The sequence below is a fragment of the Mesoplodon bidens genome, assembly GCF_964165515.1.
Source record: "Mesoplodon bidens genome assembly, chromosome: 5".
Taxonomy (NCBI): domain Eukaryota; kingdom Metazoa; phylum Chordata; class Mammalia; order Artiodactyla; family Ziphiidae; genus Mesoplodon; species Mesoplodon bidens.
Window position 1 is genome coordinate 55,272,844 of NC_138161.1, and position 12,720 is coordinate 55,285,563.

The 12,720-nt window shown below is 37.0% G+C and overlaps 1 protein-coding gene across 11 annotated transcripts in view; it reads left to right on the forward strand.

Moving 5' to 3' along the window:
* The window catches only part of BBX (BBX high mobility group box domain containing), a 290,971-nt gene that overhangs the window by 255,701 nt on the left and 22,550 nt on the right, over nt 1-12,720 (forward strand). For all 11 annotated transcript variants that reach the window (XM_081235758.1, XM_081235759.1, XM_081235754.1 and 8 more), the window contains 2 exons: nt 696-834; nt 3,972-4,120. In XM_081235758.1, the coding sequence (XP_081091884.1) occupies nt 696-834; nt 3,972-4,120 (288 nt within the window). The remainder of the gene's footprint in view (nt 1-695; nt 835-3,971; nt 4,121-12,720) is intronic.

Genomic DNA, 12,720 nt, shown 5'->3' on the forward strand with positions numbered 1-12,720 from the left:
AATTGATGGAAATAATTTTCTGAAACAAGCAGATATGTTTGGCAGAATCTTGACCTGTAGACTCTAGAAGCAAATAACTTATCTAGCCCTCCCCACTAGGTAATCAAAACTGTAGTTGAAATGAAGAACTCTTTAAAACATAACAGTATCCAGAAACCAGTTAATATATATACCTTTATTCCACAGAGTGTTTCATATAAATTCATCTATTTTAAAATATAGTATCTGGCTAGGGGACTACCTGTTGCCAAGCTCAATTCCAACTATAGAGGTGTGTGAAAATAGGTCTAACAAGTCCTGAATGAAGATCCTTGAGAATACATAGTTCTCCAGGGATGTCATTCCAGTAAGTCTTGGGGAAATTAGAATTAATAGTGCATACCAGAAAAGGGCTCCCATACCTCAGGCTGATTATCTAATGGAAAAGCTAGTAGTATTGATAGTTAGTCTGTCTCATGAGTCATGTTACACCTGTTATGATGAGACTGTGGATCTCAGAGTCTGTAGGTTACTTTTTTGCATGTTCTGTTATTAAAGGTGGTCCATCAGGAATCACTCTGAGGAATCTGAAATAGTTACAAATGGCATCATGCAAATGATACCTAAGGGGTCAAGAGGTCACTTGTGAAGCAACTAAGATGATTTCCCTTCCGTCCCAATATACCAAGCACACTCTTCCTTTTGAATTTCCTTAGGGAAACGAAGCTCAGGAAAAGGAAACTCCTCTGATCATGAAGGGTGTTGGAATGAAGAAAGCTGGACATTTAACCAGAGTGGGACCAGTGGAAGCAAGAAGTTCAAGAAGACAAAGCCAAAGGAAGACTCTCTCCTTGGGTAAGTGTCTGTGAGCACAGTCAGACACACAGCACAGACCCCAAATGTGGTGGTATTTTCAAGGTAAACAGATCACTAACTGCTTGTTCTTTGAGTATCCAGTCAGCACTTCCTGCCATCTTAGTAAGCACATGAAGGAATACAAATCAAGTGTATTGCATGATTCCTGCTGTTAGCATGGTTATGTGAGTGACAGTGTCATTCGTGTTTTAAGTATAGTACAAAATGTGTAGATTTTAGACTTAGGCCTGAGTTTGAATGGAGGTCCACCTTGTATTAGTGGCGTTACGTTGTATATGTTTTTACATTTACAGTGCATCTCCAGGATGCATTTCTCCTCTGAAGTTTATGATGGATATTATATAAGTATGTTTATACTTTGCTAATTTTACATACTGTATGTACTTCATTTAATATTTCTGAAGGTTATGTACATGTTTATAAAATAATGACAGCTGAAAATGTAGATTAAATTATGTTTCTACCTCTGACTTTGTTTTGTGTAAACCATATTCTAATGCTCTGAGATTAAAGTATTAGATTAAGTATTCTCTTGATACAGAGAATATTCAGCAACTAATTATGTATTAAAATGCAGTATCAAGAAGGAGCATACATCAAGATAAAATCATTAAGAATTATTTCATTTTTTATTATATAAAACAGACTCCTAATACCAATCTTAACAGAAAGCATTTTGTTAGTTAGGAGATTCAGTACTTTATATTGGTGAAGAAATCATCTGTATATTCAGTTATACTGCTTTAAAAATCCTTTGAGATTTCTCATTAGCCCAATTTGAAAGAATACATTGACTAGAAATAAGTACATTTTAATATATTTTCCATATTTTTCATAAGTATGTTAGAGGCATGCAAATTTTGTGCATTTGGGAGTATTATATTTGGTTTATCCATAAATATTTGCATTTCTCTTTGTGGGATAGTGTATTTTTTCAACTGGACGTTACAGTGCTTTAAGGTCTGGTTAATCTTAAGGTCCTCATCATACAGTGGGAGGGTGGAAATTATTTCGTGTGACGATGATTCCTCAATATTATTTATATCGAGATGATATATTTATAATTTTATATATTTTGTTTCTAATGTTTTTAAAAGTCCAAAGTAGTTCGATTAGTTTTGCTGACATTATGCTTAAAGAATGACATGAAAATCCTCACATTTGTCATTGTCAAATACAAAAGTATTTGCACGATTTTCTTAAAAAGTGACAATCGAGCATCAGGACCAGTGCTCTATATTTCCTGGAACTACCAGTGCCCTGTGGGTCTACAAACTGAGAAAGAAGCAGGTCTTGTTGCAGACAGTATGAAGGCCAGGGGAATTAAGCAGGCATGAAGGCTCCCCAGCAGAAAGTTCTCTGGTGCTTCCATTCAAAACTGCTGAAGCTATGAGAGAGATATTTTTACCAGTCTTCTTTGAGGAACAAGAAGAGTGAAACAATCTTTTGAAAATCTGTTCCTGAAAAGAGATTGGGGTGTGGGGTGTTTTTGTTTGTTTTAATCATTTCTAAGGAAGCCACATGTATTTAACTGGTAGTGTTGTTTTCTACAGGCTAAATCGGTGATAAAACTCTGATCTTTCCTCCTCTCCCTTCTTTAAATATTGGCCTATCAGAATCAGACTATCTGGGTTTGCTTTGTTTGGAACATGCCAATGTAGTTCATGAGCAGTGAAAAATGCCAGATCCTGTCAGTCTTCTCTGAGATTTCTAAATGAGTATTTTAAACCTTTTTATCGCAGAAAATGTGCTACCTGTTTAGTTAGCTATAGCCAAGGAAAATTCACTCAATATTGGCAGTTCTACTTTTATAGACTTCTCCACGAAAAACATAGGTAATTATTCTAGTTGAAAAAAGAAGGGACCTAAGGAGTTACAGCTTGCATTTTCGTATTTTTCTTTTGGTTATCCAGAGTATCTGAAAAATTTACGACTTATAGATAGCTTTCTGACAGCATCTGATTAGTATCAGATAGTATCTGATTTTCCATTAGTATAAATATTTATTAACTGAAATGAGAAAAGACAGTTTTATTAAGGGAGGAACATCACTGCCACCCACCACCCTTCACTGCTTTGTTAGAACTTAGTAGTGGCCTTTTTCAGCTGGCCATTCTGATGGTCATCTGACTGTCTTATCTCTGCTCCCAATTCCTGTACATTGCTCCAAAACTGAGAATAGTCTTAAGTGGACACACCTCAAGGACATCCCTCAGGTAGCGGCCTAACACGTTAACTTCTTGTAAGTTGGTACTCAAAGCTGCTCTCTTCTCAGTACGCTTTCCATTTTCCATCTACCAAGCACAGCAGTTCTCCCATCTGTTTGGGTTGCATCTTAGCTAATAAGTCTCACTATAAATGAAAGCCAGCAGCTAGCCTAGGATCCAGCAGGCATACTGCCATTGCTGTGAGGGGGACTTAGAGACAGTCAAAAGCAACCCGAGGATTTCCCAACTTTGCTGGTGGCTTGCTGGTGGCATTTATGAAGTCATTTGTGATTTGCGTTAAAGCAATGTTGCCTCTCTGCCAGTTGTGTTCTTTGAAAACTGGCTTTACTTTTCTCATTGAGTGTCTTGTCCTCATCCTGGTCAACTGCCCAGAAATTTTTTCTAATATTCAGAATATTTGTTTTGCATTTTCTTTGTGTGTGTATATTTTAATCACGTACTAGTCAACAATTTTTTTAAATTAAGCTTACAAAATTACCAATATACCATACTATCAGTAAGCTTGCATACACACACACACAAGAATCTTTAGAATGAGAAACTTGTCTGGCTGGAATATGCTTTGTATTGAACTTAATGAAAAATTCCCATGCCAATGGAAAGAACAGCGAATTCTCCACTTAAAAATATTCTGCTATTTTTATATAATGTTTCTACTTTTCTAAGATAATAACCTGTTGTGTGAGTTTATGAAGAAGATTGTGTTGGTAACTCTCAAACATTTCTGAAAAGATGTTTTTTGTCCTTGCACAGAATTTATTAATAATGCCCTAATTCTTAGGGACCCCATTTTCAAATGGAATATCTTAAAATATATCTTAGATCATTTTCTGTTTAAATATTTACATCATGTGCTGATTGATTCTATCCCCTCCCCTCTTTTATTAGCTCAGCAAAGCTGGATGAAGAATTTGAAAAGAAATTCAACAGCCTCCCTCAGTATAGTCCTGTTACATTTGACCGGAAATGTGTACCTGTCCCAAGAAAAAAGAAGAAGACTGGAAATATGTCCTCAGAACCGACTAAAACCAGCAAAGGTTAGATGTGTGCTGTACTTTCCTGCAGTGTGGTCAGAATCTAACTGAAGCCTCTTCTCAGCGTCTGCAGCTCCCTTTAGATAATGTAACTGGGTTTACAGTTGGAGCAGTGAGTTGGAATTTCAGGTTTCTTTCCAAGATTATCTTGGTTCCTGCCTTACTTCTCTCCCTCTTCTTTCCTTCCTAAGTCTCTTCAGCCCTTGTCCTTTGGCATCTCAGCCTCATACATTTGCCCATAAGTGTGTAGCTCTTTTGAAAGTGTTATACATGGTCTTCGACCTCCTGCTCTCCAGAATTCAGATTGGGAATGTTGAGCTTCTCTTGAGCAGAAACTGCTGGCTGAGCCTAATTCTTCTGTTCCCTGTCTGTCTGCAACAGGTTGGACTCTGGGGCAGTGAAATCCTTCCATTCACCTAATAGGGAGACTCTATTCTTTACTGGCAGTGTGAATCAAATGAAAATAAAAATCCCTGTAATACTCCGGCAATATAATTTGTATTGGTTTCGTTAAATTTAGAAAAATGCTGTGTTTTCGAGAATATCAGATTCTCCTCTGTGTATATCAAGGAAGCTTTTTAAATTCTCAGTGTGACTTGGGTGGATCTCAGCACTCATTAGGGGCAGGACTGTAGTCCCTAGAGGGGTTTTAAAGAGTGGGGGGTGCCTTTTCAGTGGTCTCAACACCTGGGACCACCGTTACATTTGTGGGGCAGGGGCTGGGGTTCTAAACATCCACACCCACTCAGGACATTCAAGTACAATGAAGAATTGTCCTACCCTAAATGACAGTATTGCTCCCAGTGAGAAACTCGTCTTCTGGTTTTACTTTAGCTCTAAAGGTTGATGGGCAAATATACCTCTAGTTTTCCATACAGATGTGAAAGACTTCATTTGGTAGCTCTCCTATAAGGGTAGTGAATGGAGAGATGAAGAACTAGTGTGGCCAAGGTTTTGTTGTTTCCAGGATCAAATTCTGAGCAGGATTTGATAGATTTCTCATAATTACCCTGTGAAAGAGGCTACCTGTTGCTTGCTTTATGGCAAATCAGATTAATTCTTTTGAGTGTGTGTATTTTAGTTGGATAGATGGATAAATGATGACATATATCTTTACATAAATCTTGCCCAAATCTAGCAATCATGGATAATGATCAAAGATAAATGTTAATGAGGGTATATAATTTCATGGATTTGGGGAAGTATATAAGGTATATATATCTAGGGAAAAATTATTTCTGAAGAAACCTGAACCTTTTTCCCTCAAGACCTAAAACACCCATTGTACACTGGAATTGAAACAACTGAGGAGACCTCTATCTCAGGATGAATCTGAAAGGTTGAAAAATATTCTCCCTTCATGATTAAAGGCAGGGAAGAATGTAAAAGTGATTTTAGAATTAGCTTGGATTTCTGCTGTGGTTAATAAAAACAAGTCTAGTGCATAAAGAACTAAAAAAGAAACATTGCATCACCAAGTCTGCTCATATGGGAAAATAAAATAGGGTTGTTCTGAGATCTCCCAAGATAGGTAGGAAAGAAATAAAGCAGCTTGTTGACAGGTAGGTAGCTGAGCACTGCAATAGATTTTGCCAAGTGAAATGACAGTCCTTGTGCCCTAGAGATATTTAGGAATAGGTAAAGTAGTCCATGGGCCCAAAGATGCCAGGTATCATCAGCCCCATAATTCTTGGATTTAAAGTTGCTGATAAATACCTGACAAGCTAATAAAATGGAACTTAACTGATTGCTGTGCAGGATGTATTCTCTTCCTCCACTCCATGCAGTTGGAGACATTCATTTTAGAGCTCTGAAGTTGGCTGAATTATCCTTGAGGGACAGTAACAATAGATTTATCTTTGTAAAGCTATAAAACCCTGAAGTTAGAATGTATTTTCACGAGACCTTCTCTTGGGTCTTGGTTGTCTGTTATATGTTTTTCCTCTCCCAACTGAGATTAACAGTATTTCTTTTGCTATGAAGTAGCTTTTTGGAGTTTTGGATTATACTTTATACAATATCACCTTAACTCTTCCACTGTGCCTCTCAAGCCACAAAGTCCCTGGTTCTTATACAGTATATCAGTAATTACATAGGTAGGAGGTCTGTCAAGGCTTTAGATTTTGCTCTGCATTCCGACTTGTGGAGCAAAATGCGATTAAAATAAAGCAGAAATTAAATAATATATTCTCTATTTAGCAAACTAAAGAAATAGTATTTGTGGCTGATTGTAATTTGGCATTAGCAGCGCCAGTGTACTATCCTACAAGTTATTAATGAAATTATCATGCCAGCTGTGCTGTAATTGCCTGATCTTTAGAGGATAGAGCAGATTGTTTTCTTAGAGTCTAGACCCTTTGCATCTTTACATAATGAATCGTTCAAAGCAAACATTGTGAGTGAGATCATTAGTTCTTTAGTAAAGGAGCGAGTGTTCATAGGAAACCCCATTTTTTCTCCAACAGTTTGCCATTTGTCTGTATTTTATTTTCTCCTATATTTGTTATTCAACACTTATTACATTTTTTCCCTGCCTTATACTAGGTACTTTTTTAGCTCCTCCAGGTTATATGTATAGAATTTTTATGAAATGTAATTTCTAGAGGAAAATGATTATGTATGCATTTATATAGTTACATATCTCAAAATCATAGCACCTGCTTGGGCTTACAATTCTGTTTTTCCAGTGGTCTTCTTATTTATATTTGTATTTCTAAGTAGTCTTCCCCTTTTCCATTGTCCCCTCCACTATCTCTGCCCTATCCCTATGTCTATGTAATAGGTCTCGTCAGAAACTTTACAATAAAAAGGGATGAAAATAATTGTCACCTTCCTCCAACGAGGCTCAGACTACATTATAGTAGGCTTAGTATATAGATGATTTAGGAGTAGAATTTCCCTTTGCTTCTAAGAACAAATTATCCAGGAAATTATAATCCATCTAACTCACAGTGCAGGTCAGCTGAAGCAGCCCATTCCTATAGTGTTTTCTGGTTTCTCTCCCACAGTTACTTATATATATTCAAATGAAAGCTTTGAATTATAAATCTAAATGTAATTGTAACTTCTTAAGAGGTTTGTTTTGACACATTATTTTAAGTGTTTATTTACTCTTAATGTATGAAGCACTTTTTACAAAAGTGTCAGAAGCCGGAGGGCTCTGTAAAATAGTAATTTTCAAGCAAAGTAGGGTCATGGAGAAAAAGTTAATTGAGTTCAATTTAGAGTGTTTAAATTATGCCTGAGCTTGACCCTTGACTTAGTTTCTCCTCCCTTATCTCTTTATCTTTTCACATTGTTTTTTAGCCCATTAACAAACATACTGTTGGTCTTTCTCATTTTTTTTCCAATTCACACTTACACTGCAAGATTGAAATTTCAGATGGTTAAGGATTTGAGATTTTAAAAAATCACAGTGGGATAAAAGAAGCAGGTTTACAAAATAAAAGATTGAGGACAGGAATCCCCTGTTTGGGTTTGAGCCAACCTGAGGATACTTTCTGTGCTCAAGAGCTGAAATGTGATGAAAGCCAGGCCATCCTTTCCTATCAGGAAGTGATAGCTTCCAGGTTGGGCAGAACTCTGTTTTTCGCCGTGTAACTGTTTGAGAGTCTTCACTGCCACCAGACATTTTCTTGAACGTGGTGACAGCACATTTGCTTGTATAAAAGGTATACCTAGTATAATCCTGAGGTTTTTTTTTTAAACAAGGCATGTATTGTCTAGCGCACTAAGGTGGCCCCTTCCCCTCAGTGAATCCTAACTTGATTGTGGCTGGTTTACTTGAACATACTCCAGTCCACAGATTCATGTGCCCAGCAGCTGGGAGCACTTTGGTATAAATTATTTTTTTAAATAAATTTTATTTATTTATTTATTTATTTTGGACTGCGTTGGGTCTTTGTTGCTGCGCGTGGGCTTTCTCTAGTTGCAGTGAACAGGGGCTACTCTTCGTTGCGGTGCACGGCCTTCTCATTGCGGTGGCTTCTCTTGCTGCGGAGCACGGGCTCTAGAGCGCAGGCTCAGTAGTTGTGGCACATGGGCTTAGTTGCTCCCCGGCATGTGGAATCTTCCCGGACCAGAGCTCGAACCCGTGTCCTCTGCATTGGCAGGCAGATTCTTCACCACTAGGCCACCAGGGAAGCTCTGCTATAAATTATTGCAAAGGAATTTGTTGATACGCTGGTCATTCATCACTTATGTGTTCATTACAGAAATGACAGCCTAGTCTTAGAATAAACCTTCATCCCTTTTTATAGCTTAAAAACATGAAACTATAGAAACTGGACATTAAGCCACCACCATTCTAGTTATGCCAAACACTTGTTTCCTATAATAGTTCTCCAGAGCAAGGTTCACTTAATTCACCTTACTTGCTGACCTTGAAAAGTTTTCATACCATGCTGATACTGAAATGGCTCCTATGTCACTACACTTCTCAGCCGAAACATGTCCATTTTTCAGCAAACCATGAACAACATTAATGTTTTGGAAAAGTTATTGTTAATGTCTCTATGGCACCCCTCTTACCCTCTCAGATTGTGGTTTGTCTCTGCTATTTTCTACCCAGCTGTGAAGTTGGGGTGCCAAAGAGATTGATACCTTCAAAACATAGGTCATCCAGCCCAAAAATGTAAGTGGAGTCCTAAGCTAGTTTATATGCCAGCAACAGGTGATTTTGTCATAAGGAAGTGGAAGCTGATACAGTCTTTCAAGAAATTTGGTAGGAAGACGAGGAGATGAGATGACATGGAAACGTGAGACGGTGTTTTAGTGAAAGACAGTTGCCAGTTCTTTGCTTTCTGAATGATTCCTTCTAAAACTCTTTTCTCTGCTTTTGACTTTCTACCTTTTCCCTCCATGGACATTTCTATGTCAATTGAATAATTAACTACGGAAAAAATAGTAGTATATGTGCTATTTATTACAAACTTTGACTTTATTTTCCTTGAACAAAATACCAAACATATGTACCATACTGGTGGGCAGGAATCAAATTGTTCACTTCTTGACTCTAAAATTACTGCTTTTCAGTGAATACCATCATATCTTATCTATTACTCCTTCAAGTTTGTCACTTTCTTTTTTATCTGAACTTGTCATTTGCTTAGATTGGTTTTATAGTTATAGTTTGGGGATGGCTAGCAGCAAGGAGTTTTAAAAATATAAGTTTACAGGAGCTCTTCTATGTACTAAACCACCCTGGATGTTCTTTTTTTACGTTAAAATTGGCAAGCTCTATATTTAGTTTTGTCCTTAAATTATACTTTTTAGATTTGTCTGAGTATGGTTTGGTCTGAAAATATGTATTCTATTCTTCTTTCTTAACCCATTCCATACATCAAATCAGTTTGCTTCTGTGAACCACTTCCTTATCCCATTGTCCTCATACACAGTGATGAACACAGAAATCATTCTCCCTGTGAGGCAATAGCTTATTATTATTAAATTATTTTCCTATGGGTAAATCACTAGGATCCTTATGGTCCTGAGAAGTCTCAAAGTTGTTTTTCTGCTTTCTTCTTCTGTTTTCTGTGATCACCCATGTATCTGTCATTCATGTGCACTGGCCTGCAGTTTCCTGGATTGTATAAAATACATATGAGTAATTGCAAATGGACTATAGAGAATACCTATAATATTAGTGTAGATTGTATACATGATATATTTTCTTTGTATTTGTTAAATTTATTTTCTTTCCCTTTTTGCTCACTCTCCCCCCACCCCCCAAAACAAACAAATAAGAAGTGTTTTCTGTTTCCATTTCAGATCACCACCACCCAATTCAGAAGTATTTGCTATTGGTTATTTAGAAGGATAACTTGGTGTAGTCATCAAAAAACACTTGTACACCTTTATGTTATCAGTAATAATAGCAAAAACTGTCATTTCTTGAGCTCTTTATTGATGCCATCAGTGTTTTAAGAGCTTTATTTATTTGGGCATGCAACAGTATTGTTGAGAATCAGTCATGTGTTAAGCACCACTCTAGGCATGTAGAATATATCTGTGAATGAAAACAAAGAACACTGCTGCCAAGGAGGTTACATTTTAGTGGGACTACCAGGAATAAACAAGCCTAAACAATAAGAAAAGTATATAATGTATCAGAAGGTGAGCAATGATATGGAAAAAAGAATAGTTTTGATAGAACAAGAAGGCCAAATATCAACAAAGAAGGAGAAGACTTGAACATTATACAACAGCTAGACCTAACAGATATATATAGAACGCTCCACCCAACAATAGCATCATATACATTTTTCTCAGGTGGACATGGAACAGTCTCCAGAATACACAGTATGCTGGGACTTTTAACAAACCAGTAAATTTAAAAGGATTGAAATAATTCAAATTATGTTTTCTGACCACAGTGGAATGAAATTAAAAATGAACAGCAGGAAAAAATGTAGAAAACTCAAAAATATGTGGAAATTAAGCAACACACTCTAAATAACCAGTAAGTCAAAGAAGAAATCAATAGGGAAATATGAAAATACTTTGAGATGAATAAAATGAAAACACAGCATACTAAAATTTGTAGGATACAGCCAGAGCATTGCTTAGAGGGGAATTTATAGGTGTAAATGCATATATTAAGAAAGAAGAAAGATCTCAAATCCATAACATAACCTATCTTGAGACACTGTTAGAAGAACAAACTAAAGGAAGTAGAAGGAAAGAAATAATAAAGATTCAGAGAGGAGATTAATGAAATGAAATTAATTAAAGAATAGGAAAACAATAGAGAAAGTCATTAAAACCAAAAGCTAATTCTTTGAAAAGAACAACAAATTTGATAAAAATGTTTAGCTAGACTGACCAAGGAAAAAAGAAGACTCAAATCATTAGAATCAGAAATGAAATAGGGGCCATTATTGCCGACCTTACAAAACTGGAAAGGATCATAAAGGAATACTATGAACAGTTATATGCCGGTAAATTAGATAACCTACATGAAACAGACAATTACTAGAAAGACACAAACTACCAAAACTGACTTAAGAAGAAGTAGACAATCTGAATAGACCTATAGCTAGTGTGAAGATTGAATTTAGTAATCGAAAAAGTACCAGACCCAGATGGCTTCACCACTGAATTCTTCCAAACACTTAAAGAATTAATACCAGTTTTTCACAGGCTTGTCCATAACATTGGAAGAGGAGGGAACACTTCCCAACTCATTCTGTGAGGCCAGTATTATACTAATGTCAAAACTAGACAAACACATCACAAAAAAGAAAAATTACAGACCACTATCTCTAACAGATACGGACACAGAAATCCTTAACAAAATACTAACAAACTGAATTGATGTAGGAAGAATTATATACTGTGACCAATTGGTATTCTACCCCAGGAATGCAGGGTTGGTTTAACATCCAAAAATCAGTTGATGTAATTTACCATATCAGTAAAACAACAACAAAGAAAAATCCACAGGATCATCTCAATAGATGTAGAAAATGTAGAAAAAGCATTTGACAAAATTCAACACCTTTTCATGATTCACACCCAACAAACTCAGAAATAAAAGGGAACTTATTAAACCTGATAAAAGACACCAAAAAAAAAAAAAGAAACCTCACAACTAGCATTATGCTTAATGGTGAAAGATTGGTTGCTTTCCCCCTAAGATAGGGAATAAAGACAAGGGTGTTCACTCTCACCATTTCTATCCAACATTATAGTGGAGGTTCTAGCCAGGGCAGTCTGGGATAGGGAGAATACAGATATCGGGAGGGGTGATAGCTAAAGAATATGGGATTTATTTTTGAGGTGGTAAAAATGTTCTAAAATTGATGGTGGCTGCAAATATTTGTGAATATAAAAACCATTTTATTGTATACTTTAGATAGGAGCACAGATAGTTTGCCTCTGGCAGGAAGGCAGGGCATATAGAAGCTTATAGAGCTTCTTTTTTTTTTTTTTTTTTTTTTTTTTTTGGGTATGTGGGCCTCTCACCACTGTGGCCTCTCCCGTCGCGGAGCACAGGCTCCGGACGCGCAGGCTCAGCGGCCATGGCTCACGGGCACAGCCGCTCTGCCGCATGTGGGATCCTTCCAGACCGGGGCACGAACCCGTGTCCCCTGCATCGGCAGGCGGACTCTCAACCACTGTGCCAGCAGGGAAGCCCTAGAGCTTCTAATTTTTAAATTCTCCCTTCAGCCCTGTGACTTGGGCATTATTGTTATATCCATTTACACATGAGGAAACAGAAGTTATGGAAAATGTCAGTTTCACATAGGAATATCAGCAAAGTGTAAAAAGCAACCTGCTTTTTGGAGGTCAGTGCTGTTGTTGGCATTTCTGGTGGGTGACTGAAAAATCCCAATTCTCTTTTCTTTATGTGAAAAAACTAAGATACAGTCTGAGACTTCTCCCCACTCCCCTACCCCCCGCCACCCTCCAAAAAAAGTTTTGGCAAATATTTTTCTATTTTTAAATCACTTTTTTTCCTCCTAGAGTATCCTCAGAATAGGCTAGAAAGCTGTCGGGCCAACCTGAAAGTTGTCTTCAAACTGCTGTCCTTGTGAAAATCAGTTTCTTAGGAGAGATGAAATGCCAGTGCCATCCTTTCCTTCATGGTATTTAGGAATCTA